General features: G+C 38.4%; 1 protein-coding gene and 1 long non-coding RNA gene across 2 annotated transcripts; both read left to right on the forward strand.

The window, feature by feature from the left end:
• The first annotated feature begins 292 nt into the window (after positions 1-292).
• Positions 293-15,351, forward strand: LOC139980084 (uncharacterized). The gene is made up of 6 exons (XM_071991461.1): positions 293-2,389; positions 4,966-5,004; positions 7,075-13,253; positions 13,732-13,906; positions 14,287-14,434; positions 15,162-15,351. Exons 2-6 carry the CDS (start codon positions 4,992-4,994, stop codon positions 15,349-15,351), a joined length of 6,705 nt encoding a protein of 2,234 aa, XP_071847562.1. The 5' UTR covers positions 293-2,389; positions 4,966-4,991.
• A 1,743-nt stretch (positions 15,352-17,094) lies between these two features.
• On the forward strand, positions 17,095-19,623 carry LOC139980174 (uncharacterized). Its single transcript, XR_011797470.1, has 2 exons — positions 17,095-18,955; positions 19,108-19,623. It is a non-coding gene; the product is annotated as an uncharacterized lncRNA (long non-coding RNA).
• Positions 19,624-25,779: the final 6,156 nt, after the last annotated feature.

Consider the following 25,779-nt stretch of genomic DNA (forward strand, 5'->3'; position numbering starts at 1 on the left):
AGTTTAGGGGTATTACTTAATAATCTCTACAAAAAATCTATTCATAAATAGAGGTTTAAATGAAATGAATAGTTTGATCTCTATAAAGGGATCTGGCATTACAGGATTCCTTTTTGAGATCTATATTGTGTTTACAAGCTGCCAATCACAATTTCACTTTGACCTCCACTAAATGCAATACATTTCATGTGCCAAGTATGTGATTCATCATATCTACATAGTTGTTAAAATTTTTACCTCCTCTGACCTTAAAACCATGTTTGGCAGGGAGAAACAAAAGAGGTACCTTATTCTTTATCCTCACAATGTGGACAAAGGAAAGGTGCAGCCCCACATGTGCCTTCTGTTGTTTCCGAGACATAGCTGTAGGTAGGTTCAGTGACCACATTTGCATTCATCCAAGTCAACAAACCACCTCCATGATCCTCTCGATGCTGACCGGTGAAAATCATTGGCAAACACAACAAATTTCAGCATCACACTAAGAAGAAGCTTTTCCAATTTCCAAAGTGTTTTTAATGCCCTCTTCATTGATTGATCTTATGTGTTGGCCAGGTTTTCAGACCATACTGCTTGCATTGTCAAGAGAGTTTCTTTACTGTTCACTCCAAGAAAAATTGCAGTTTCTGATAGTCGTTTCAAAACTTGCGATCTTGAGATGGAACACCCCAGTTTGGAGACATAACCTCTTCTTCTCTTTGGGGGAAATTAATGACAGTCATCTGAAAGGGCTAATCAAATTTCCATTTTATTTCCGTGAATTTTTCATTTAGGTGACTGTAAATCAATAAAGATTTCTTTATTCCGTACTCCTGTAATCCAAAGATTATTCAACGCAGATGTAATGAGTCGATTCGTGGTTTATTTTCTGTGATATCTGGTAACTATCTGGTAATCTGGTAACTAAACAAATAAAAACGAAACATACGTTTGTAATTAAACAATCAGGAAATCAATTGATGAATAGTCAATTATTGAAGAATAAATACATAAATCCAAATCATACAGAATAAATAATCATGTATGCAACAAATATACAACGTTATATCAATAAAAACACAACTTACATAAAATCTTTGGTTTAACACTGGAAAATACTTCTTGCTTCAATACGTTCTTGTTATCGACTGAACTCAAATTACGGTAAATGACCGTAAAGACAGAACCAACGAAAACAACAAATTTCAAACACATACTCACGCACGCACGCACACTCGCGCGCAGTAGCACTGCAACTTTACATGACGCACACTTCATAACAATACACAAACAACACATCGTGTGAGCGCGTTTACAGTGACCTCTCTGGTACTCTCCGAAACTTGGCTGTTTTTATTTGGACCATTTCTTTTTCTTGACAAATTTGACAGCCCTTCATTATATTTCGCTTCTCATTTTATTGCAAATGATGTCCTGTATTCAAGAAACAAAATGGAAACACGAACAAAAAAGTGACATATGTTTCTACCTGGCATGTATTTACTGGTACAGTGGAAAGAAGATGCTACTACTGATAATAAAACTGGACATATTTCAGCTAATTTTCATATTATTGACTAGCCTAGCTCTACAAGTAAAAATTAAGTTGAAACACAGAATTAAAGGTGCATTGACATTCCATTTAGGCTAGCATTGTGTATAGCCAATAGTTATGCTGTTTGAGTAGGCATATAGGCCTTTGTCAGTTTGAATTGACTAGGCTTATGTATACTATTTAAAGAATCTCATCTTCAGTAATGTAAACAGGCTATTACCCTATTGCCTATGTCAATTGGAGTGATCGACTCAACATTGAATTGCCGCCTGCTACTTTAATTACTTAGTATTAACGTTAGGCGAAAGGGATAGTCGAACAAGAAGCACAACGTTAGGCAGAGTCCAATGGTAGGCAAGGCCTAACGTGCATTCAACCTAACCCGTGAGTTAGAAGTTAGAGCTGTTTAGCTTAAAAAGTAAAAATCAACTAAGCCTACGTTCATCACAATCCATGCACAATTTCGGCCTCGCTACAAAGAATTCAGCAATCGGATTGCGTAAACGCTAAGATATCATCGACCAGCTTCCAGCAATTTAAGTTTAACTTTAAAGCCATTAGAACATCAGTTATAAAATTAGTCGACGCGCGAGTACAAATGTAACGCGTGCAAAAGTTAAATGAGCGCGGTACGTGCTTATGCAATTTTAGTTGGCAACGGTGTACGTCACGATAAGAAATGATCACATGATGCTTATATTGAACTTTGATTGGAAGAAAGTAGGAAGACGCACAGTACTTCTGTTGATGTTTCTGATGTCGTTTGACAACTTATGCACACAATGCGAAGCGGACGTCGGACCAAGTTAGTCTAAGTCACTTCACCACAAAGTGTTAAGGTCGACGATATTTCAGGTAAGCAATATGAGTAAAAACTTAACTAAACCAGAGAAAGAACATAGGGAAATACAATATTAGTGTAAAATTTCAGTTTGATTAAGCCTGTAGGAACAAAACGTAGCCGCAAAAATGTGCAGAAGCCTGGGAGAATGTAACTGTGTAGTGACCTATTACAAAAGGTACAGTGCTACCTTAATAACAAATGAAGGTCACAAGTTTTCTTATAATGTGATTATTTCCATGGAACAAATGCAAGAATGATTACTTAAACTTTTGTAACAACTTAGTGTTATAATTATTTCTATACACAGGGCAGGCTATGGTCACTTTGACCTTATTGTATTTAAGTAGGCCATTGTAATTTCTTTGACCAAGTTTTAATACAAATGGTATATTGACTGGTGAATATGAAGTTGGAATAGTTTAGTTGTTATAGTTGCAACATGATAAGTGCAGAGAAGACTGCAAGTCCTTGATTCTCACATATAAGAGAAAATAAATGCCACTTACCAGACAAACATGAAATGAGTTTATGCTCTCAACATGTGAGTTCATGAATATGAATAGACCCATGCTCCTCCCCCACCACACCCCCTTATACTAATAAGTTATTGTGTAGGAATGATTTCTAGCTGAGAACAGGATATTTGGTTTAAGTAAAGGCATTAATTTCTTTTTTATATTAGTTGGAAGTTTATCTCAGCTTTCTTTTCACAGTTCTTGTTTTCAAGTAGCATGACAGTATCTAGGTCAAAGCACAACACAATTGACCATTACTCAGATTAGGAGACAGGCATGTATTTTACCATACAATGACTCATACCATTATTTGATACCTACCTTCAAGTTCTGAGCTTCCCAGCATTAATTATCTGGTTTTATAAAGTCACGTAATTGATATAAATTTCAAAAAACTTCTTATTATTAATTATTATAATCATGTATTAGCTTCCATTATATGCATTTTTAAGCTAACCAACTGGTCACCAGGCCTTACAAAAGTATGGGGGGGGGGGGTTTCAGGGGGTAACCAACTGGTCACCAGGCCTGACAAAAGTATGGGGGGGCTTCAGGGGGTCATGAGCTGGGGACCTGGGGTCAATTGGGGCCTAGGAAAATAAGAGATAAAACAGTAATGTAGGATTTGTTCTTCTCAATTGGTGCAATTAGCTGTCAATTAGCTCCATCATGTAATGTCAGTAATCATTTCCGCCAAACTCAATCTTTAGACTCAATATAGGCTACATATATACAACAAATGTGATGTTGACATGAATAAGTGTTGAAGGTTAGACTAGACATAGGCTACATATATACAATGAAAGTGATGTAGACCTGAATAAGTGTTGATGGTTAGACTGGACATATAGGCTACATATATAAAATGAAAGTGATGTAGACCTGAATAAGTGTTGATGGTTAGACTGGACATATAGGCTACATATATACAACAAAAGTGATGTAGAACTGAATAAGTGTTGATGGTTAGACTGGACATAGGCTACATATATAGGATAAGTGTTGATATTTAGGCTGGACATATAAACATTAATAAAAGTGTAGTAGGCCTCCAATAAGTCTTTAAATTTAGACTGGACAAACATAATGAGCATTGATAATAAAGACTGGACAACATAAATTTACCCAAAATTGATGTAGGCCTGGATCAAGTGTGAACATTTAGACTGAACATACATTATAAGTTATAATACTTCTAGACAGATCATATGTATATCAACAAAAAGGGTGTTGTCGGCCAGGAAGAAGTGTTGATATTTTAGACTGGACATACATAATTAGTGTTGACTTTTAGAGTGGAGAAACATAATAAAGTGTTGATATTTATACACTGGACACATGTACATCAACAAAAATGGTGTTGCACACCTCGAATAAGTGTTGATATGACTGGAGACCTGACTGGAGACAGGTACATTTACAACAAATGTGTTTGTATGCTTGGAATAAGTGTGTGTTAATATTTGGAAAACAATTCCCTAGACATTTGAAAAGTCTGTTCTGGCACCACAATTCAAGGGATTACACATCAAAATGAGTATAATGTCCATTTGTCTACACAATACCCCACTGTATTGTCCCACAGTGTGTTGTGATGTAAAGTCTTAAGGCCCGGTCACACTATACCGATATTTTATCGGAATACTATCCGATTTTCCCAGAGGAATCGAAACAGACAGTTTTTCGTTCGGGTCTTCTAGCCACAGTGATAAAGGACCTGATTTGCTATCTGTTGAGCCATTCCGATGTGGAATAGCCCTCTCCTAACTTTTGATATTGACTCCGTTTCCTTTTATCGGTTAGCTATCCGATTTCTCTTCCGATTTTTATCGCTTTTCGATGTGACGTCACTTCAGAATGTAGTCAGTTCTAGAACCCCTCAGATTTGAAGTAGGTATTCGAATATTCTACTGCATTCATTACATTCACTACCACAAACTTCACTCTTCGGCCTTAAATCGGAAAAATCGGACCGTATTTCGATAAAATATCGCTGTAGTGTGACCGGGCCTTTAAAGTATAACTTAGGATAACCGAAACCACTATAGAAGGTTTTTTGTTTTCTTTTGCAGGAAACTTAGAAAATATCAAGACAGCAATGGACACCAGAGGTACGTACTGGTTTCTGAATAAATACTATCATAATGCTGCATTTTGCCTTGGGTTACAATGTTTTCTGTGATTTCTGAGGAAGCTGTAGAATATTCCAAGATTTATTTAATACTCATTAATCAAAGTATTAAAAGAGATCTCTGGGATTACATTAATCTGACCATAGGTTAAAGAGTTCTTCCATCCAAAACCGGAAAATTTCATGTCCCACAATTTCATTTAACCTATTCTGTTTCACTCGCAAATCTTTAAACGATAATACAGTAGGCAAACTTTTAGTCTTGATATGCCATAGTCTTCCAAAAAAAAAAAATCTCTGTGTTAGTTTTTTTTTTTTCCATATAACTTTTCACCATTAAAAGAAATTCAACTTTAATAGATGCTAAATTTCTGAACTTTTCCTTTTAAGACTTGATGATGACAATTGCAACTCAGTGCTGGCCTAAATATTCAATTTAATCCATTGTTTTATAAATTCTTCTAATTCTACAAAAACATATTCTGTTAACTTCATATACACAACAGAGCACCCTTTGATGATATTCTACACCATTTGTCAAATTTGTAATGCACTGTTGACATGTTATTTGAGGCCTTAAAAACCTTCTTTTTTAATGAGTTTCGTGCTGCATCTGAGGAGCTGACCTAATGATCTGTACGTTAGACTTAGTAGTCCAGCCACTTTATTTAATTAGATCAGACTTTTTTTTACAACTTTTAAAGCTTTCAGCCCAAAATGTGCACAAAAAATGTCCCTATCATTGTGCATGTGTTAATGTTTACTACATAACTTCTGTTAATGGGTGAAATAATTCATGAAAATGCTCAATGTTTCCTCCTCCTTTTCACTGTACGGTTTTAGCCATTATTGACAAGGCTAGTATATAGTAAATTGTGATTGAAAGAGTGGGTACGATTTGATTTTCAAACATTGTTTATCAGAGCAGCCATCTAAGGCACAGAATGTAAAGTAAAATAACACACAAATTACAGCATACCACCATACCTTGTGTTTCCTTCAACAGTCAACAATCCAAATAAATGAATAAATAAATGATGTATCACCTGCCTCACTCTTCACTCCCCCCCCCCCCCGCCCCATCCCCAAACCACTGGTATATCTGGTACCACCAGATAGTGGCATATGCAAAGGTGGAAGGATATGACCTTCCTTCATCAGTTAGGGAAATGCATTCAGTTGGGATAGGGCATAGATTTTTATATTCTGATGTGGAAGAAATATACCACCTCTTGTGTTTTTATTTAATTATTCAATAATATATAATTTATAATCTAAATATGCCTCAGAATACACCATTTGATGTCCAAACTTAAATTTTTATTCCTGTGGGAGGACCCCAGCCTACTGCTTGGAATTCCGCGATCACAATGACTCCTGTAAAGAATCCTAGATCTGCCTCTGTCCTTTTCATAAAGGTTCCATTATCTACCAAAATCAGTTGAGGGATCTGAGTATTGACCAACCTTCCCACCCCCTCCCCCACCTTATAAATTTGAAAACCTGTGTACATCACAGCCACACCAAATTGTGTCAAATTAAGTCTGTGTGCATTTGTATAACATCTTATATAGCATTTTGTAATATGCAATACCAGATAATTTATTCTCTGATCCAGCAACACAGGACTGTATGAAAGTTAACACAAGATGTAATTATGTAACCCAAGATAATTGAGTATTAACTTTCAGACAAAACAAAACCAATAACCCCTTATTACAGAATAGTTAACTAAGAAGCAAATAATTCATATCACTAGGATTACAAATTGTCTCTCCACAGTGAGTTCATGTGGAGTTAAACTACTTCCAGTATTATTACAAGTTTCTTTTAAACATGAATATTCATTTTAAAATATACAATCTATAAGTGTTGTGAAAGGATATTCCAATGCTCCCTCTTAAAGGTGAAACTTTAGATTTGGCATTTCAACAAGAGTTAAACTTAATTAAATCTCAGCTTATTATTATTATTTTGGAGGGTTTACTAAAACTTTTATTTACCATAATTGCAGATATTTTTGGTTATCTTCAATTGTATTTCCTCTCAGGTTCCAAATCTGGCAATGCCACACCGCAAATGAAGCGCATGTTGAAACCTTTACATCCGCTGGTAGGAAATGGAAACTTCCAGAAGAAGAAAGGTGTACCGGTTGTGAGGGATCCCATACTATCTGGATCACCCATCATTGGTCCACCAGCTGTATCACCCAGCACATCCACCATTGACATGGAATCTGAGATTGTGTGGGTTGGGGGTCAGACTAGGCCTCATCGATCACCCAGGTTTTCATCCAAATTCAAAGATGACATCAACGGCCCATCTCGTGACTCTGAGATTGCAAGCTTCCTCCAGAATTCTCCTCTGGCTTCTGACGGGGATATCAAACCCGAGAGAGATGTCATGACTTACTTGCCGTCTTTGCCAATGGCTTCCTGCACGTCACCTAAAAAGAAGACAAAGAAGACGAAGAAGTCAAAGAAACAGGATGAATATGATCCAATAATGGCGCTTCTTGGCGGCCTTAGTGAGGAGCAAACAACAAAGGCCGAAGAGAAAGTAAGCCACTCAGGATTAACTAAGCAGCCATTGATGAGGAAGTCTCTTGCACCATCAGTGAGGAGGCCTGATGAACCACTCGATAGCAGCCAAACAGCAAATTCTACCACTGATGCATCGCAGAAGAGTTACCTTCATTTGAAACCCATTGATTCCTTGCGACCAGTGAGAGAGTTGCATGCAACATCGAAAGATGACATGACCAAGGCCCCTTTCTTGCAAAGCCCACTCAAACCTATTGGTTTATCACAACTTGCTAAGAGGCCAGTTACAGGGAAGCCAACTGCTACCTCTGCACAGTCCATCATGGAGCACATGCATGGCAAATCCCCAAAGCAACTGGCCCCCATTGAACATGCCACCATACAACATCAACAAGTCAAACCAGAAACACCAGCTGACCACAACGATTCCCTCTGTGAGTGGTTCAGCCACCCTATCAGTTCTCCTCCAGAGACTAGGACAAGACAAAAGACGAGTGATTTTGATGATGACTTCTTGGAAGAGGACAGTGATAACCAACAACACCTGGACGTCAACTCTAGGATGAATTTGGAAGCGTCTCTGGAAAACTTGCATTTCAGCCTAAGTCATACTTCTGATGAAGTAAATACTGATGGCGAACTTCATCTTACTAGTTGTGGCAACGACAGTGAGGTGAGCGCAAAGAGTCCATCTCCTATGACAAACAGGGATGTACAGCAACAATGGATTCCATTGGTACCTACTGACAAGGAGACCATTCAAGAGTTCCCACTGCAACCAGAGGTTTCACCCACACTGAAGAGTGGGCAGATGGAGACTACTGATTTCTTTGACATGGACTCTGCAGATGAAAGCCAGGAGAGCAGACAAATGGATCTGGAGGCATCATTGGAAAATCTGCACTTCACACTCAGTGAGACATCTGACACGAGTGAAAAGTGTGCCAACAGTGACTGTCTGGTCAGCAGGAGAAGTGGTGGTATGGCAGAGGCAAGATCTTTGAACTTGCAGCAGACCAAATCATTGGAAGAAAGCAACAGAGCCAATACTGATGACTGCGCTCAGCTGACCACATCAGACACCGATTTGTCAGACGGTGCAATGGAAGCACTTGTCAGTGGAGAGCTCTCCGATTTGAGTAATTATACCTGGTCCAGTGATTCAGACCAATCCAAAAGTGAAGGGCCAAAAATGGAATGCCAGGACCATGAAGATGCTGCCCAAAGAACATCAACATCAAGCACTGATGACTACAGTGGCTCATGGACCGATAGCAGTACATCATCAGAGCAGGAGGAAAAGGAAGATGAAAGCCAGGCAAACCATAAGAATGAGGAGGAGAGACTGTCCATTATCCTGGAAGGAAGTGAAGAAACTTCTTCCTCAGATGAAACCAGCTACACAAGCCAATCTGACAGCAGAAATGATGGTAAAGACAATGATCCAATTAATAATGCTAGTCAAAAGTATGACGAGGAAGCGAGTAGTGGACTCAGCACAATCCCTGAGGAAACTGAAGAGTCAAGCACAATAGCATTTTCATCTGAGCCGGCTGTCTCTGAAGGTAAAGATATGAAGATTTTTACCATGGAGACTGACCAGACCATCAAAGAGCCACATAATGACAAAGCAGAATATGGCACTGAAGATGTATCAAAATCACAGGATGAAGATGATGACTCTATTCCTGAGGAAATCCTGATTGAAGAGCCCTCAGAAGAAAATGATGATACCTTCCAAAGTAGGTCTGATCAGTGGGTTGATGGTTTCCTAAATTCTTTGGACAAAGAATCTGAAAATACCAACGTAGCAAAACGAGTTAAACCCGATCCAACAGAGAGCACAGTCAGCTTCAATCGGCAGAAATTGGATGAATCTAAGGAAACTATGAATGATCGCAAAGTCAAGACCGCATTTTCATGCAAGCCTGTTGTCTCTGAAGGTAAAGATAAGGAGATTTTTACCATGCAGTCTGAGCAGACCATCAAAAAGCCACATTATGACAAAGCAGAATATGGCACTGAAGATGTATCAAAATCACAGGATGAAGGTGATGAATCTATTCCTGAGGAAATCCTGATTGAAGAGACCTCAGAAGAAGATGAAGATTCCTTCCAAAGTAGATCTGATCAGTGGGTTGATAGTTTCCTAACTTATTTGGACAAAGAATCTAACGATAAGACAACCAACGTAGCAAAACCCGATCCAACAGAGAGCAAAGTGAGCTCCAGTCGACAGAAATTGGATGAATCTGAGGACTCAAAGAGTGATATCAAAGTCAAGACCGAAGTTAAACTAGAGTCCATGTGGGCAAATCTCGGTCAGTCCCTTGAAATGGATGCACAGCTTATGGTTGAACAGCTCTTAGAAGTCGAACAGTGTGAACAAGAGGAAGCTAATTCTAACCAAGATTTCCAGACAACTGATAGCGATATAGTCAGGGACCTGTCAAGTTACGTCACTCCAGAAGACTATTCCGTGGGGCTCAGAGGAGATTCGACCTATTCAGGTATAACTGATGAGTACATCGGTTTCATTACACCAACCAATCTGGAGGAAGAATCAATCCTTGAACAGGTTGCTGCTGCTAATACCATTCAACCAGGAGGAGTCACCATGTTACAATCAACTCTTAACGGTGGTGATGAGCAAGTCACAAAAGACGGGCAAATGTCTTTGCCAGTACCAGATCAAAACAATGGTAGCCGAAGCGCACGCGGAAGCAGCCAGGTTTTGAACGGCAAAGATTCAATGACATGCACACCAGTCATGACAGAGATCAAGAGCTGCGAGGATCACATAAAAGTACGTCGAGATAGAAAGAACAAATCCAGCAGCAGCAGCAGGTGTGACGATAGTTTGAACAGCTGCTTAAGCACTGATGATTGCAACAAAAGCAGACCATCTGAGAGAAATGGGAAAGGTAGTGCTAGCAGTAAATCACACAGGGTTCCTACCAGCCCAAGCTGCCATCTTGAAAGTGTTAGTGTCAACGTAAGTGCAAGCAGTTATTCCCAACAGCAAGACATCCTTAGTAACAGTTTACACGACATTCCACCAACTCCAAAAGTTGAGCTATCCGTGAAAACTTCAGAGACTGAAGAAAACCAACTGACGGATGAAAGTCAAACCATTTCACAAATCACTCCACCGGAGGAAAAGAGCCCGCAAGAAAACCTACCACTTGTAGCGGAAAATATCTGTCAACGGTCTTGCAAATTATCCAAGGAGCACGACCGAATGCAGATACATCGCTCACCTCCTACAATCCAACCAGAAGATGGGCTGATAAAGAAAGATGGAGAGACCAAAGTGGACACTGCTACAACCAGTCTGAGACCAACCACACAGATTGCACCTCTTACCATGGACAATCTGCTTACTAAGAGTCTTGAGACGTCGCTGAAGGAAAAGATTGCCTTAAAGTCCGCAGCAGGCCATGACTGGTTGATTGAAACCAATCTAAGACTTGCAGAGGGTTACTTTCCATGCATACCTGATGAGATCATTCTAAATGGTTACAAAAGTAACTTACAGACACACGATAACACAAAGTCTGCAAATAACGTTATTAAAGAACATGACCAACCAGAAATGCAGCAGCAAGTCCAGACTGTCAAAAGCATTTCTTGTGAAGCACTTGAGGACCGAGGAAAGGATCAGCAGAATGGAAAGACAACAGACACAGTTGATGATGTTGATGCTGTCCTTATCGATGGTCAAGCAGACGAGCAGAAGTGCAGTACCAGTACTTTACAGATCCATGACAGCTTGAAAGAGCATGAACAGCCAGAAAAGAACCAGCAAGTCCAACAGGACACTGAATCACTTCAGGAACGAGAAGAAGAAGAGCAGAATGCAACAGTAATAGATAGAGTCAATGACGTTGATGCTGCGATGGATACAGATGGTCGATCAGATGAGCAATTGTGCAGTACCGATATCTTACGGATACACGATAGCAACAAATATACAAATCATATAGAAGAGCATGACCAGCCAGAAACGCACCGGCGAGTCCACCCTGACGAACAGGTTTCTTGTGAATCATTTGAGGAACAAGAAATGGACACGCCGAAAGAAACTTCAACAGACGCAGCTTTAGACATTGATGATGAAATGATTTTTGATTGCACTACCGTCGAGCAAACATGCACAATGCAGACGAGTCGAACAACTGACACTAAATCATACAGAGAGTATGAACAAAATGAGAGACCACAAACACTGAAATCAAATTCTTCGGAACCAACTACTCCCAGGGAGCAAAGCAACACCATTCCATCACCAGTTCTTGCAACTTTTGGGCTAACAGGTGTCCCTCAAGATATCATGCTGGATATCCCCAAGCTCTGTAGACAACTGAGTGGTGAGAGGAGAAGAGATAACAGTGTTGAATCATCAACATCCTCTGGCCTGGAGACTGGAGCATTCACAAACAGCTTAGACCAAAGAGCGTCTGCCTCACATCAGAATGTCTACCAAGTGACAGACCACCAAGAAGTCTCTGACCATAAATTACAAACAGCCAAAGAGGAAATAACAAGACTCAGAGAGTTCAATAAGGAAAATATGGAAGCCAAAACATTCCTTACATGTGAGCTTGAAAGATATGTTACAGACATATCAAATCTTAAATCTGAGCATCGCAGAGAAATGAAACAAGAACGAGAGAAGGTGCAGAAGTTGGAAGAGAAAGTGATTGGTCTAATGAGAGAGATGAGAGAGCAGCAAGCTCAAAGCCAGCTCCAAATGAATACGATGAGATGTAGATACCGCTACAACGAACGTGAGTTACGGAATGAACTGGCTGCCGCTGATGAGAAGATCGATAGAATGAAAATGAACCCTGAGCTGCAGAGAGATGAGACCATTCTGAACCTGAGAGCTGAAAATGAGGAGTTGAAGAAAGCTACCGAGAGAATGAGGAAAGAATTTAACGTAGCGAAGGTAGAAGGGCTGGCTATGGAGATGGCCATTGAAGACTGGAAGAATGAGTACCAGAAGCTGACATCAACTGTCACCACAATCAAAGAAGAAGCCAAGCAGGTCAAGGAGATGATGCAAATGAGGAAAGCGAGAGAACAACCCAACGGTGACGGGAAGGTGCTCGACATTGAAACAGCTATAGAATCATCCAAACAGGGCAAAGAGAATATAGAATGCAAGATCATGAAAGCGTTGAAAACGGGTTTGGATGCCATGATGGAAGAAAACCAGCAATTTAAAAAAGATATGATTGCTAAGGATGAGAAAAGGAAGCAGGAAGTGAGCATCCTTGAGGCACAGCTAAAGGAATCCAAGAAGTGTAACAAACAACTCCAGGATAAGCTAACTGACACCCAACGAGATCTGAGAGACAGATTAACGACACTTGAGTACAGGATGAAAAACAGTACCGATTTGGAGAGCAAAGTCATGAAACTGGCGAACAAACAAGATTTAATGGATTGCATGGCTCTTCAGAGGGACAGTAGAATAGAAGACCACGAGAGAGAACACAAAGTACAACTTGGTAGGTTAGAAGATCAGTTGAAACTGGAAAGGACGTCCAATACAAAACTGAGGAAAGACAGAGACAACTTGCTTCAACGAGTGGCTAAACTTGAAAGACATCCAAACTTCATTGATGGTGACAATGGGAGAGGAATGCCAAGACCTTCACATGAAATGCCAAAGTCAAAGGTAAAATTACAAAACCCAAGTCAGCATGAATATGTGGAAATCCACTTAGAATCAAAATCAATGTCAAATATCAAGCAACCTACATCACTTGAAAAAAATTATCATAAATTGAGTCTTGAACATGGCAAACATTAAATTGTATAATTGTAAACTGATACTAGAACTTAATTTGTACAAACATTCCTTACTGTCTAACTTAACATGACTTCTATATGTGAATGTGGTCAGGCTCAGAGGTAACTGTCTACAATTGTCCTAAAATATATTAGGAAGCTGGAGTCACCTGATTACTGACTTCACACAAGGCAAGTTTCCATTACGCAAATCTGTACGTTAAGTGATTCGTCTTGTATGATGAATGTACCATTGATTTCAATGAAGGGCGCACTGCTTCTGTAATGAAATGTGTAGAATTGACAAGCTATTATTCGACAATACGGTTGTAGTAACATTGTCCTTTACACCTGTCATTCTTCAGAGCTGCTTAAGAGACCAAGATATGGAGGTAAAAATGCTCCCACAAAAGTTAGAAGAAGCTAATCAAAAGCTGCCAGACAAGACAAAATGTGACGAAGGAAGAGACGCTCGAATCTGCGCTCTAGAATGTGGCATGTCACAGCTTCTTCAAGGAACAACTGAAAAGAAGACATTTGGTAAGCAACTGTAATTAAATGAACTTATTTAAAGATGATTTATGAAATATTAGCTCTAATGGTATTGGCAAAGTTGTCTATGACCTGTGTTTTACATTTATCCAGTAGAGTAGCTTGAGATTGTGGGCAGGGTAAGGAAGGAGACCAGATGGAGTTGTCAATTACACCATTCCTGCTACCATCATCCCCATCAAAAGAAATTATCACTAAATTCCTACCAGTCTTGTTGGTCTAGATTATGATATTGGCCACGATCTTAAGAAATGCTTGTTTCACTAGTATGATATTCACAGCTTTTAGTAATTCACCTGTTTTAATTTAAAACAAAGTTAATATTGGTGTGAGCACATTAATTTCTTATTACTACTTTTCGCCAGCAGGCTTTCCAACTCAACCAGGCCGTAAGGATGCTCTACTAATGCAACTGCAAAGGAACAATGATGACAGAGCTGCCATAGAGCAAGAACTCCAGATTCTCTTAAATATACAAGAACAAGAGGCAGAGGCCAGTATGATGAAGGAAGACATGTGAGTCGTCACACTATTATAGTATGAGTATTGAACGACAGCAAGCAAGCAAAAGTTTTTTTAAGCTGAAATTGTGAGCCGCAACTTCAGTAAAGAAATGTCTCTTTGATACTTTGGAAAATTTTCCTATGCTAGTTGCACTAGCTGGCCATTGGTACAAGTGTAGCCAAAGATCAGAGGATCTTAAATCTGACATCAAATGCTGTTGCAAAAGAAGTGCTGAGCAATATGTGGATCTCATTGTGACTTCTGTTGTTGTTACTGCTGTTATTATTCATTAAATTTTAATTAATTAGAAAATTTAATAAATTTAATTTCACATAACTACTAACATGATTTACTAGGCACTTAAGTATATTACTAAATCACTCTTATATTCTGTCTAACTAGTAATAGATTGTAATTGAACCAAATGGCTATCAGGTCATGTTGTTGGCCATCAAATATAATGGATATAAAAATATACAACCAAAGATAGTAAGAAAACCGATCAACTTTGTTTTCTACAGCTTGGCCATGTCAGGATATATGACGAGAGAGTTCTACCTTGTCTGTTTCTTTTAACCCACTAGGCCTGTTTGTGCCTCATTTTTTATAAATTCTGGTTGTTCCATGAATCAGTCTCAAGTTTGCCCCAAGTTAAAAAGAGCAGCTAAATATTTTTAACAGATATTCATCTGTCATATCTAAATAGACTAAGAATTTTACTTTATTATTATTATGCCAGGATCAACTGTCTGAAGAACCAGGTTGGAGTCCTTCAGTATAACCTAATGACTAACGACGAAGAACTCTATGCAACTAAACTCCTTGCTGTACAGCAGTCTAGAACCATTGAAGATCTTAGAACTAGTAACCAAGTCAACCGAGAAAGAACAGACACTATGGATGACGGTGAACAAGTTGAGGTAAGATGAGAATAGTACAGATTTCTCTTCCCACTCTTTGCTAATAATTTGAAGAGAAATTAGGTCTTAATTCCAAGCAACTCAGACATAATTATAGTCTCATAGTATCAAAGCTGGTATGCTTTCATCTCCTCTTCGAAACATTTCCCATGTTTTTTTTAAACAGGCAACTGAGTGGCAAACCTCTGAGGCCAAGGAGAATGATAAATCTATTTTATTTAATTTATTAACCTTTGAATGTTTCCATGGGGACTAAAGCTGGTGTGTTTCAAATTTCCACACTTGCATTGTATTTGCTAGCAGATGCAGCCCTGAATTAACCTGACCAATGTGTCAAAAAAAAAAAAAAAAACAAGGTCATGAAGTTTAATATTCACTTTGCCAAAAAGGGTGCAAGCTAAGCACCAAATTGTTTCAGTAATTTAAATATTTTATTACTTCACAAAAGGTTGAACAATTGATTCCAATTATAAAATCTTTCTTTTGTCATAACACAGAGCACGATCATGGCAGAGAGACTTTGCGATTTCAAGAGAGAGTGGCAAAAGAAGGAAGAACAGCTTATACAGGAGTTTGCATCAGAAAAGTAAGCTATACTTTTGAAAGTTGTAAGTAGTTGTAAGCTATCTGTGGTTTACTCATCATATTTTGATGGTCAATCAGTGGAGTGTTAAACTCTCCAGTAGTTGGCTGTGTATGCATCACAATACCTCTTGCTCTAAAGACACTCTTACGCACAGCAGTACGTCGTTAGTTTGTGTTTGTTTCACTAGTATCGAAGGAAATATTTAGAGGCACTGTCTGCTGCATTAACACATCACATGTATAAGAAGTAAATAAAACAGGATTGAAGCTTAAAATTAAAACATAATTATTGCACCATTCAATCTAAATATCCCGTAAGTTGTAATAAAATCTTGTTCTACCGATCATGCAATTCTAAAAGAATCAATCTGCTTTACATAATATCCTTTCTATCAACACAATGAATTCACAACTATAATGTTTACACACATGTAATACATCTTTGATGGAAAATATGATCCACAACCTATGAACTTCATAAGCAGAGTACATTTTTCCTGTTGATCTTGTAGGAAACTAATGGAGGAACAAATTTCTACCCTAAAACAGGAAGTTCAGATTCAACAGAGACAAAACAAAAGGTAAATTAACATGTTGTGTAATGTATGCAGAAATCAGTTATTTTATCAAATCATGTGTCTTCTGGTTCATATTCAAGGGGCTGAATCCAATATTTGATTAAGGAGGGGATGTGGCTCTAGGGTCATTTGGAGCATACTGCCATGTCAGTTAATATTTTAGGTGCATTCTTAGGCATTTGTAGACTTTAAATCTATATTAAAGTCTACACCTACAGATGTGTCAATAAATACTTTCAGTTTTATGTCCACCTTTAGCCCCCTCCCAATCCCATTCCAACTGGATCTGTGCCTGTATTAGATATGATAGTAGATATGAATCTGGTTGATTTTGGATAGAATATTCATGATTATTTACGCCTGGTCTGAACTTCAACCCACTCTGGTGATGACCTAACACATGCCAGTGTACTAAATCGTTCTTATGTAAGGGAAAGAAAAATTATATTGAGCAAACTAGGTCCTGTATGATCAACAGTAGTAATTGTGTTGTCACATTTCTCAGTCTATTTGGGGCAATAAATCTTGAATTTTAATCAGATCCTGGAAAACTTTTACATTTTTTCTTCCCCCGCTTCTACTTACCAAGCTCATGCAGTGGATCTTCCAGTCTCCCTGTAAACGATATCGTCCATCACGAACAGCGACAAAGTCACCAACAGACCGAGCCAAGATGGAGAGACACAGTGGATAGAGTGAATAGGCAAAAGAAAAGCCGACATCGTAGAAACAGAGACCAGCCTAAAAGGGAAGAAACAGTAGAACAGATGAACCAAGACGAGAATTCACTGACGTTTTATGAATTACGACCAGAGAAGGTGGATTGTTTGCCTGACATGTACTTCAACGCTAGCAGATCAGACTACGCTAAATTGCCAAGATCCAACATTGACCTTAATACACAGCCGACCTTAAACTGAATTACCGACCTTAAACTGAATTGCCGACCTTAAACTGAATTGCCAACCTTGAACTCTTTTCCAACTTTTTCTTTCACTTTATATGAAAAATTATTAAAAAAATTAAGTAAGAATATATTTATAAAAGTTACATTAAAAATGAAATATTGAAAGCTGTATAAAATTATATTTGAAAATTGAAAACGAACAGCAGATAAACTTAAAATTGAAATGCAAAAATGCTAAAAAGTTAAAACTATGCAATAATAAAATGAAAAATTTTAAAATACAAGTCCTTTTACACTGTTTATTCACTCTTTTTAAGTGATTCTTTTTGCAATTAGTTAACATACAATTTGAGGAGAACGAATGAAATCAACTATAAAAAATAAATTTTCTATAACTCCCTGGTATTTCAAAACTTGTGACTCTTTATTGAGTCCCCAAGATCTTTTGGACTGTCCCAAGAAATAGCTGATATTTGTGAGAAAAAGGTGGAAAACTCTTTGAACATAATTTACTTAAAAACTTACAAAATAACACCATCTTGTTACGAAGCACCCTGAATAATACAAATATTTTCTCAAAGGGAGGGAGATATCTCCTCCAGGGCTGTAAACCTCTGAGATGTAAACCCCTGAGATGATCAAGGTGAAAGCTTGAGGTCACCAAGTAAAGAGGTTTGACACCTGAACTTTAAATTAATGGTCTTTTTAACTAGCAGCATCTTTATCCAACTATTTCAATAGTCTTGCACTTTGCTGTTTCTCATGTGACATTATTCGGGACAAGTCAACAAGTAGAGGTACGTATCATTACTTTTTGCAGAATGAACTGTATGATGAGTTGATACAGTTTGTAATGTAAAATTAGAATGTCAAAAAAGTAATGTAAATTAGAAATAAGAATTGGTATTTAAAGTAGGGTCCTTCAAAGCCAGATCTCAAACAAGTTTACTTTTAGTGGCTGAATCAAAATATTCAACATTTATACTTTCCTGCAGAGTTTAATGATGGTCCACCATTGTTCCAACTCCTGATGAAGATCAAGTACGGCCAAGAATGTTGATTTAACTTCTCAGGATTCCAAATCACCAAATAATGCTCAGCTTCAAACTTGAAACTTTTATTGCCCATAGCGCAGTCAATCTTACATCTGTTCCTGTCTCTTACTCACTAGGACCTGTCCAATTGGGAACTCAGTTTCACTTGCGTAAAATGCCTTGTGACCTTAAAGGGCATCAGTTCTGGCAACCATTGGCAGCAGGCTAAAATTGCTAAGACATTTCAAAGAGACTGTCATGTAGGTTGTGGCTTCTGCACTATTCTCAGACATTTGTCGCTGTTCAAGTAGACGATGACATATTTCATAGAGGGAATTTTTGGTCGGTGGCAGTAAAATAGTTGCTGAGGTTTTGGCATAAGCGACCATTTTTATAGCACTTTTGCAAGCTATATTATACACATTTCAAAATACTTTTATGTCTGTCTCAATGGGTTATTTCTGATGTATGTAAAAAACATACTTGAGATTATTAGATTATAATGCCAGGTGTGTGTGAAGATTTGTGTGTTGACTTTTAATGTAACACAGATAAATTTCTCTTCTATCTAAGGAGCATCACAAATTAGAGGTTTTATGTACTTACTGATGATTCTGTGTTTGCAAATATATTTTTTATTTGCAAATAATTTACATATCAGGCAGATGAATAACAATGGGGCAGAAATGGGTTTGGGAAATGTCCTCTTCTTCTCATCATTGAACAGCTATCAAAATAACACAAACAAATTGAAAGAATACACACTCTTTAAAATTACAGTTTCAAACTAAACTATTTCAATTGTATTTTTTCCCCACAGATGAAAGAAGAAGGAAATAAAAAAGTCTGAGTTTAAAACTTTTCTTGAAAGAGAAAAGCACTTCTAAAAGGATATATGTATTTTCTTAAAAGAGTCATTATTTATTTGCTCCCAAACAAGTCTTACTCTTCCACCCTTCCTCTCACTCCATCCCAATCTTTAAAGACTTTACAGACACCCTCCAACACAGATGAACGTCCATGAATGCAAAGAGAAATTGTTTGAAGAAATCCCAAGATGGTGTGTATATCTTTGTTTGATCTAGTCCTTGGACTACTGTTGCAAGGGTTATGCAATGATCTGATATCAACAGATACTGAGTCACACACCAAAGACACCAAAAAAAAAAAACAGAAACCAGAGTAACCAATACCACAATCAAACCATGTACTAATAATTATGTTATGACTGTTTGGGTAGCCGGCAGACATTCGTCTAATTCGATGGCTCCAAGACCGGTGTTTGTTAACCCTTCGGGACAAACTTCACAGAATGTCTTTCCTTCCTCTGGCTGGTAGTATCCAAAGTCACAGGCATGACAGTTGTCTCCGTCTTGGTAGGATCCAGCCCCGCAGGTCACTAAGCATGGACAAAAAATTGTCAATTTTGACCCACATTTAAACAGACCATTTCTTTTCTTTGAGGAATATGTTAAAATGCAAATGGCACATAAGCATGACTCTAAAACGAAGAGAAGCAAAACAAGACCAAGGACACACAAAAAACAACAAAGCACATAATACATCATAAGCACCTACAGTAATATTGTCAGAAAAAGACAATAGTCCAAAATGTATAGTAAACTGTCTCAGTGAAGAAAACATGGCACAAAACATTAAACATGGTTGTGCAATATTTTCATCTTTGTTTTGTTTCTCTCTGGTATTTCTCTCTTTCTCTTCTCATCTCCTTAGTCCATTCTTTCCCTTCATCTCCCTATCCCTGTTTAAATCTACTTGATTTATTGCTCGATGGGTCCAATTTAGTTAATCAGTCTGTCTGTCTATTTTAACCGTGTCCTTTTAGTCTGTTTTCACTTCAGTTTCCCTTTGAAGAACATCCTGCTAGGATTGAAATGTCAGGCGCCTCTAACTTTCATATATATGTACCCAACAACACCCGCCTTTGCAGTAGAAAAGCAGTTTGGTTAACAGTTTGGCTTTTAATAATTCATATTCTGAGCACATAAAACATTGAATGATTGTATCAAAAGCACCTTTTTCCTTTAAGATGGTAGAGCTTTCAAAACTTAAACGCCCACTGTTAATTTACAGCCGGTCTGTCCACATCACATTATGCCCCTGGATTTCAAACCGATGAAAACAGAATTATTTCATGGTATTCACTTACCACAAAGTGTTGTGTTGTACTTCGTTACAGAACCCGGTCCACACTCTGGGTTGCCGTAGTCTCCCTCATATTCTGAATCATAGACCCGACCCTTATTAGATATGCGGAAAGCACCCTCTGCCGATTTGTTAATGATATCATCGGCTAGACTCAACAAGCCATGGATAGCCGCAGATGCACTCGGTTGATTTGCGACTGACAAGAAAACAGAAGAACTGATTATGAAAGCAACATACATCACGATACATCATTAATTGACTGTAAGGAGAAGGAGGAGTTGGGGGGGGGGGTCTGTAATTGAAAGTGTTAAAAATAAGTGCACCTATGACCATGGTAAATTTACAATCCTATTAACTGTACTTTTGGTCACAGTCTGGTCAAAATTTGATGATCGAAGTCCATGGACCAAATTGCTGAAGTGAAGAAAACCACGCTGGACGAAGACACCCGACTTGAAAAGTTATTTTCATTGACATAAGAATTGAAACACGAGTCCCCCTCCAATCTCTAAATCTTAAAATTAACAACATTTGGAGAAATTTGACTCACTGTCGTCACTGGTTTCTACGGATTCCATGGTGACGTTTATCGATTGGTAGAAGGTCATGGTGACAGTCACTCCTCCTCCTGCTTCAGCCGATCTCTTTCCCCTTAGGGCTACATTTGATTTGAATCCACCTCTTATACAACCTGTGGTAGATACTGCTGCTAGTGTACATAGCCCAGAGAAAACACATCCGACCATGTGGCTTGTTGCCGTGGCAACCACACCAATCTTGTTGTTAACCTCTGCTGCTTCTGGTCCAGAGAGGGAGCTGCACACTAAGTTACGATAACTGGAGATGGACTTCATTTGGAACCTTTTTGGTTTACTGAATTCTGTTTGTAAAAGAATCACGCGGATTGTGGTTCACGATAGCTATATAAGTATGAACATGACTAGCTAATAAGTATTAACATGACTCATAGGTAGGGCCAGAGGAGCATCAGACAGCAGGCTTTGAAGGCTGAGTGAAATCTGTGGAGCACAGCCACTCATTGCCAAACTAATTCTAACTCTCCTAGCTCTCTCATCAACCTCTGCAGCTGTGTTTTACAAGTAAGATGAACTTTGTCAGTGCTGTTAAGCGGATAAAGATGATGCATAAATGTGAATACTCCAACCATGGTCCGAACTTCTTGCTGCTCAACAGTAGTTTCTTGATTGAATATCATATAGAGTGTAGTACATGGCCAACAACTGGTCAAAACGGTAAAATAACTGTTTTTGCTTTTGGAATAAATAAATCATTTTTCCAACCAGAGTGATTCTATACATACAGGTCTTGAAAACAAGAAAATGGTTAATGAGCCACATGTGAGGCTGGGAGAATATGTATGTACCATACGAACAACCACTTCAAATTTTATGTGTGAAAGCAACGTATCATTCCTGTGACCCTCTAAAAGATTTGCTACTCAACCAAATTGACTGCAGCTTTCATATTTTAATTGACTATAAAGTTGCTTCAACACTGACTTTACATTCATTTAGCCTCATAGTGAATGTAGGCATGGATGCAACCATGGAAACCACATTTAACTAGGAATCACTGTTTCTACTGTCATACATACAGTAGTTGGTATTAAAAGCAGAAAATGGGTTGTGGATGCATCTGCACTGACAGATAAATAAATAGATCATTTTTTCATGATCATTTCTTTATGTCAGTGGGTAACTCAAATACATTCAGTTCACAAGAAAAACATACCAGTCACTATGAAGACAGTTACTAAACAGCATCTTACGAAGAAGGTGATCAGTCCATATTACCGTCAAGTGTTGACTTCAAAACCAGAATGCAAAAATGCATTGTGGTTTTGATGTAACATGAGCAGTTTTCTTCATGATTCTGACGTAATGTATAGTGAGGGTGTACATGTTTACAAGGGTTTAATGATTTGACCTCTGATAACCGCAAATGACCTTTGATCTCCACCAAAAACCAAAAAATATGCTTCTTTAACTCAACGTGGGGCTTCTACACACCAAATATGAGGTCTGCCCATGATTCCCTTCTTGAGATATCGTGTTTACAAGGTTTTCAAAATTTGACCTTTGGAGACCCAAATGAACTTTGACCTTCATCAAAAACAATAGGCTTCTTTTTTTTAATGTGGTACTTCTACACACTAACTATGAATGTGGTCTGACCTTCCATTCTTGAGATATCGTGTTTACAAGGTTCCAAATTTGAGCCCTGATGACCCCAAATGACCTTTGCCCTCCACCAAAATCAATAGTCTTCTTTTACACAATGTGGTACTTTTACACACCAAATATGAAATTGGTCTGATCTTCTCTTCTTTAGATATCGTGTTTACAAGCCGGGCGTCACATACGCACTCACTCACCCACACACACACACATAAGCCCATACCCCATCATGGATGCAAAGGGTACGATGATCATTGAAACCAAAAACAGGTACCGTGTCTACAAGTTTTCACAATTTGACCTTCACAAAAAACAAAACGCTTCTTGTACTCAATGTGGTACTTCTACACACCAAATACAAAGTATGTCCGACCTTTCTTCTTGAGATTAAAAGCTGGGCGTCACAAATGCACACGTTCGCACTCACTTACGCCATAATGAATGCAAAGATTACAAAACATTGAAACCAAAAACAGGTACACTGTAAATATTAAATATTCAACTTACACTTGAAAACCAGAGTAAAACCATTATGCTCCTTTGAGTTCATACACTGCTGAGCTTCCCCATAACCCCCCATCCTGCCCCCTACTTACTTGAACAAGCAGGCACACGTAGCTTTGGATTGTTGCTGGATTCATGATTCCAAAAATAACCTGTTGCTGGTCCACAGATGTATTCAGAGAGTGGTGGTCTACCAAAGTCATGTCCAGGTGGACAATTCACCAAACAAGTCATGTCACCTGACTGAGATGTCACACACTTTGAACTGCCATGATGGGGTGCATTAAATGGTCTGCAGGCTATCATAGGAAGAAAAAAGGGCAAGGTAGTTAATGTTAGTTAATATCTTCCTTTCCTTGAAATTATTTTAGGGGTACATAAAATCCCTGAAAACATCATACCTTAAGAGGGCAGATCTGCATCGTTTAGGACCCCTATGGTGTATGAGGCGTGGCAGAGAATTGGTATTAAGCTGTCATGTTTGACTTAACAATTTACAAATGCAAGACAAAAGAGGTAAAGAGATCTATTTAACCATTTAATAGCAAAGCTGCAAGATTTTGCTTCGCAAAATATATAAAGTAGAAAAATATTGATAAAGAACTGACCTGGGCAGACAGCTGTGCTACATTCTCTGGTTTCTGTATTATGGCCACCACATGGTGACCCCCCATTCTCTGGTGATGGGTTGTTGCATTCTCTGGATCTTTCTTGCATACCCCCATCACAAGTCTGGCTACATTCAGACCACAATGACCAAACACTCCACCCACCATCAACTGTAAGGCAAATGTAAGGAAAAAAGGAACCATTGAAAGTTTGAGACGTTAATTGTCAGCTCTAAGACAGAGTTCTAAACAGGTGCGTATCCGGGGGGGGCGTTGGGGGTGCGCCCCCCGGGTAAGAAAAAAAGGAGAGAAAAAAAGAGAAGAAAAAAGGAAAAAAGAGGGGAAAAAAGAGGAGGAGGAGAGGAAGGAAGGGAAAAGAAAAAGAAGAGAGAAAAAGGAGAAAAGGAGGGAGTAAAAGAAAAACTCGAAGACACCGGGAAGAGAAAGAGGAACAGTGACATCATTACAGCGCTGAAGGGTAGCCAGTGACGGATCAATGATTTGGTAAAAGTGTGCCTCACCCTATCCCTTACACCGACAACTCCATTTTTTGAAGTTTCCATTTTCCTCTCTCACTAATGATCTATATATATACTATTTATCTCACTGTATTTACATAAAGTTACACCTACTCACATGACGGAAAACTAAAATGATACGACAGGCAGTGTTTCCTCAAGAAATTTCCCATTGAGTCAAAATGGCTAATATCTGAATATTTGACTCACCCCATCCTGGGGGAAGGTCCAAGGGGAGGGGTAAAATTCCGGGGAAATTACTTTATTGAGCCAAAAACACAATCGGTCAATGTTTTCTTGACTTTTCACGATGTAACATTTTGACGACAGTATTTGTACCAGGGGCGTAGTCAGGATTTTCAAAGTTGTAGGCACGACTATCGGAGCGTACAAGAAAATTTTTGGTTATACAAACCCCCCAGATGGCCGGAAACGGCCCTTCTCGAGTGTTCATTTTGGTTCCCTGGCCTCTTGGTAACTTGAGACACCTCATTCAGTATCACTTTTAAACCAATAAAACAAACAGTTTAAAGAGTACTTAATTCAATACTACATAATGTATTTAAAATAAGCAAGGTACATGTACAGAGTAAGCCAGTAACAACAGGCAACAAAGTGTTGCAGCTCTATAAAGTCTGTTAATCAATGAAAGGCTTATTTGACTGTGGAATGTTTCTGAACTGAAATATTATCTCTGCGTAAACGGGTTCTTAACTAGATGTTAAAAAACTGACAAGATTGGATCCTAGTCTTTTCCGGCAGGTATAGTGTTGATTAATATGGCACACGATAGAAATGAGAGCCTAGATGACAGAAGAATAGGTCACCTAATTTAGCCAAATTCTTGCTATGTTCATTTCAATAGTTTTTCCTGTCTAGACTCTAAAACTCGTCCAGCAAGCTTCTGGATTTGAGTTATGGGTGTTTAAAAAAAAAGAAAACTTGGCCAAAAAAGTGTAGGCCCGGGCCTACAGTGCTGCATACTGGCTATGCCACTGTGTACTAAACATTGGCCAATTCAATGTCTGTTTTTAAATTGAGGCATGGAACCCTGAGCTTTATTTAAACGATGATTGCTAAATAATAATAAATTAGTTTGTTGCATATTACGCTTTATATTTACAAGCTAAATTTGGCTCAAATATAGTGCACCACTTGCAATGCAGGGTAGGAATTTAGATTTGGCTCCGGGGGGTTATTTTGGAAAAACGCCCCCCTTAATGTATTTACGAGGGTTTTTTTACGGTTTAAGGTGGCGCTTTTCCAAAGTTCAATATGCTGTTTACGGAAAAGGTTGTAAGCATTCATCAGGATCAAGTAAGCACAATTACCCTCT

Source organism: Apostichopus japonicus, chromosome 14 (assembly GCF_037975245.1).
Source record: "Apostichopus japonicus isolate 1M-3 chromosome 14, ASM3797524v1, whole genome shotgun sequence".
NCBI classification, from domain to species: Eukaryota; Metazoa; Echinodermata; class Holothuroidea; order Aspidochirotida; family Stichopodidae; genus Apostichopus; species Apostichopus japonicus.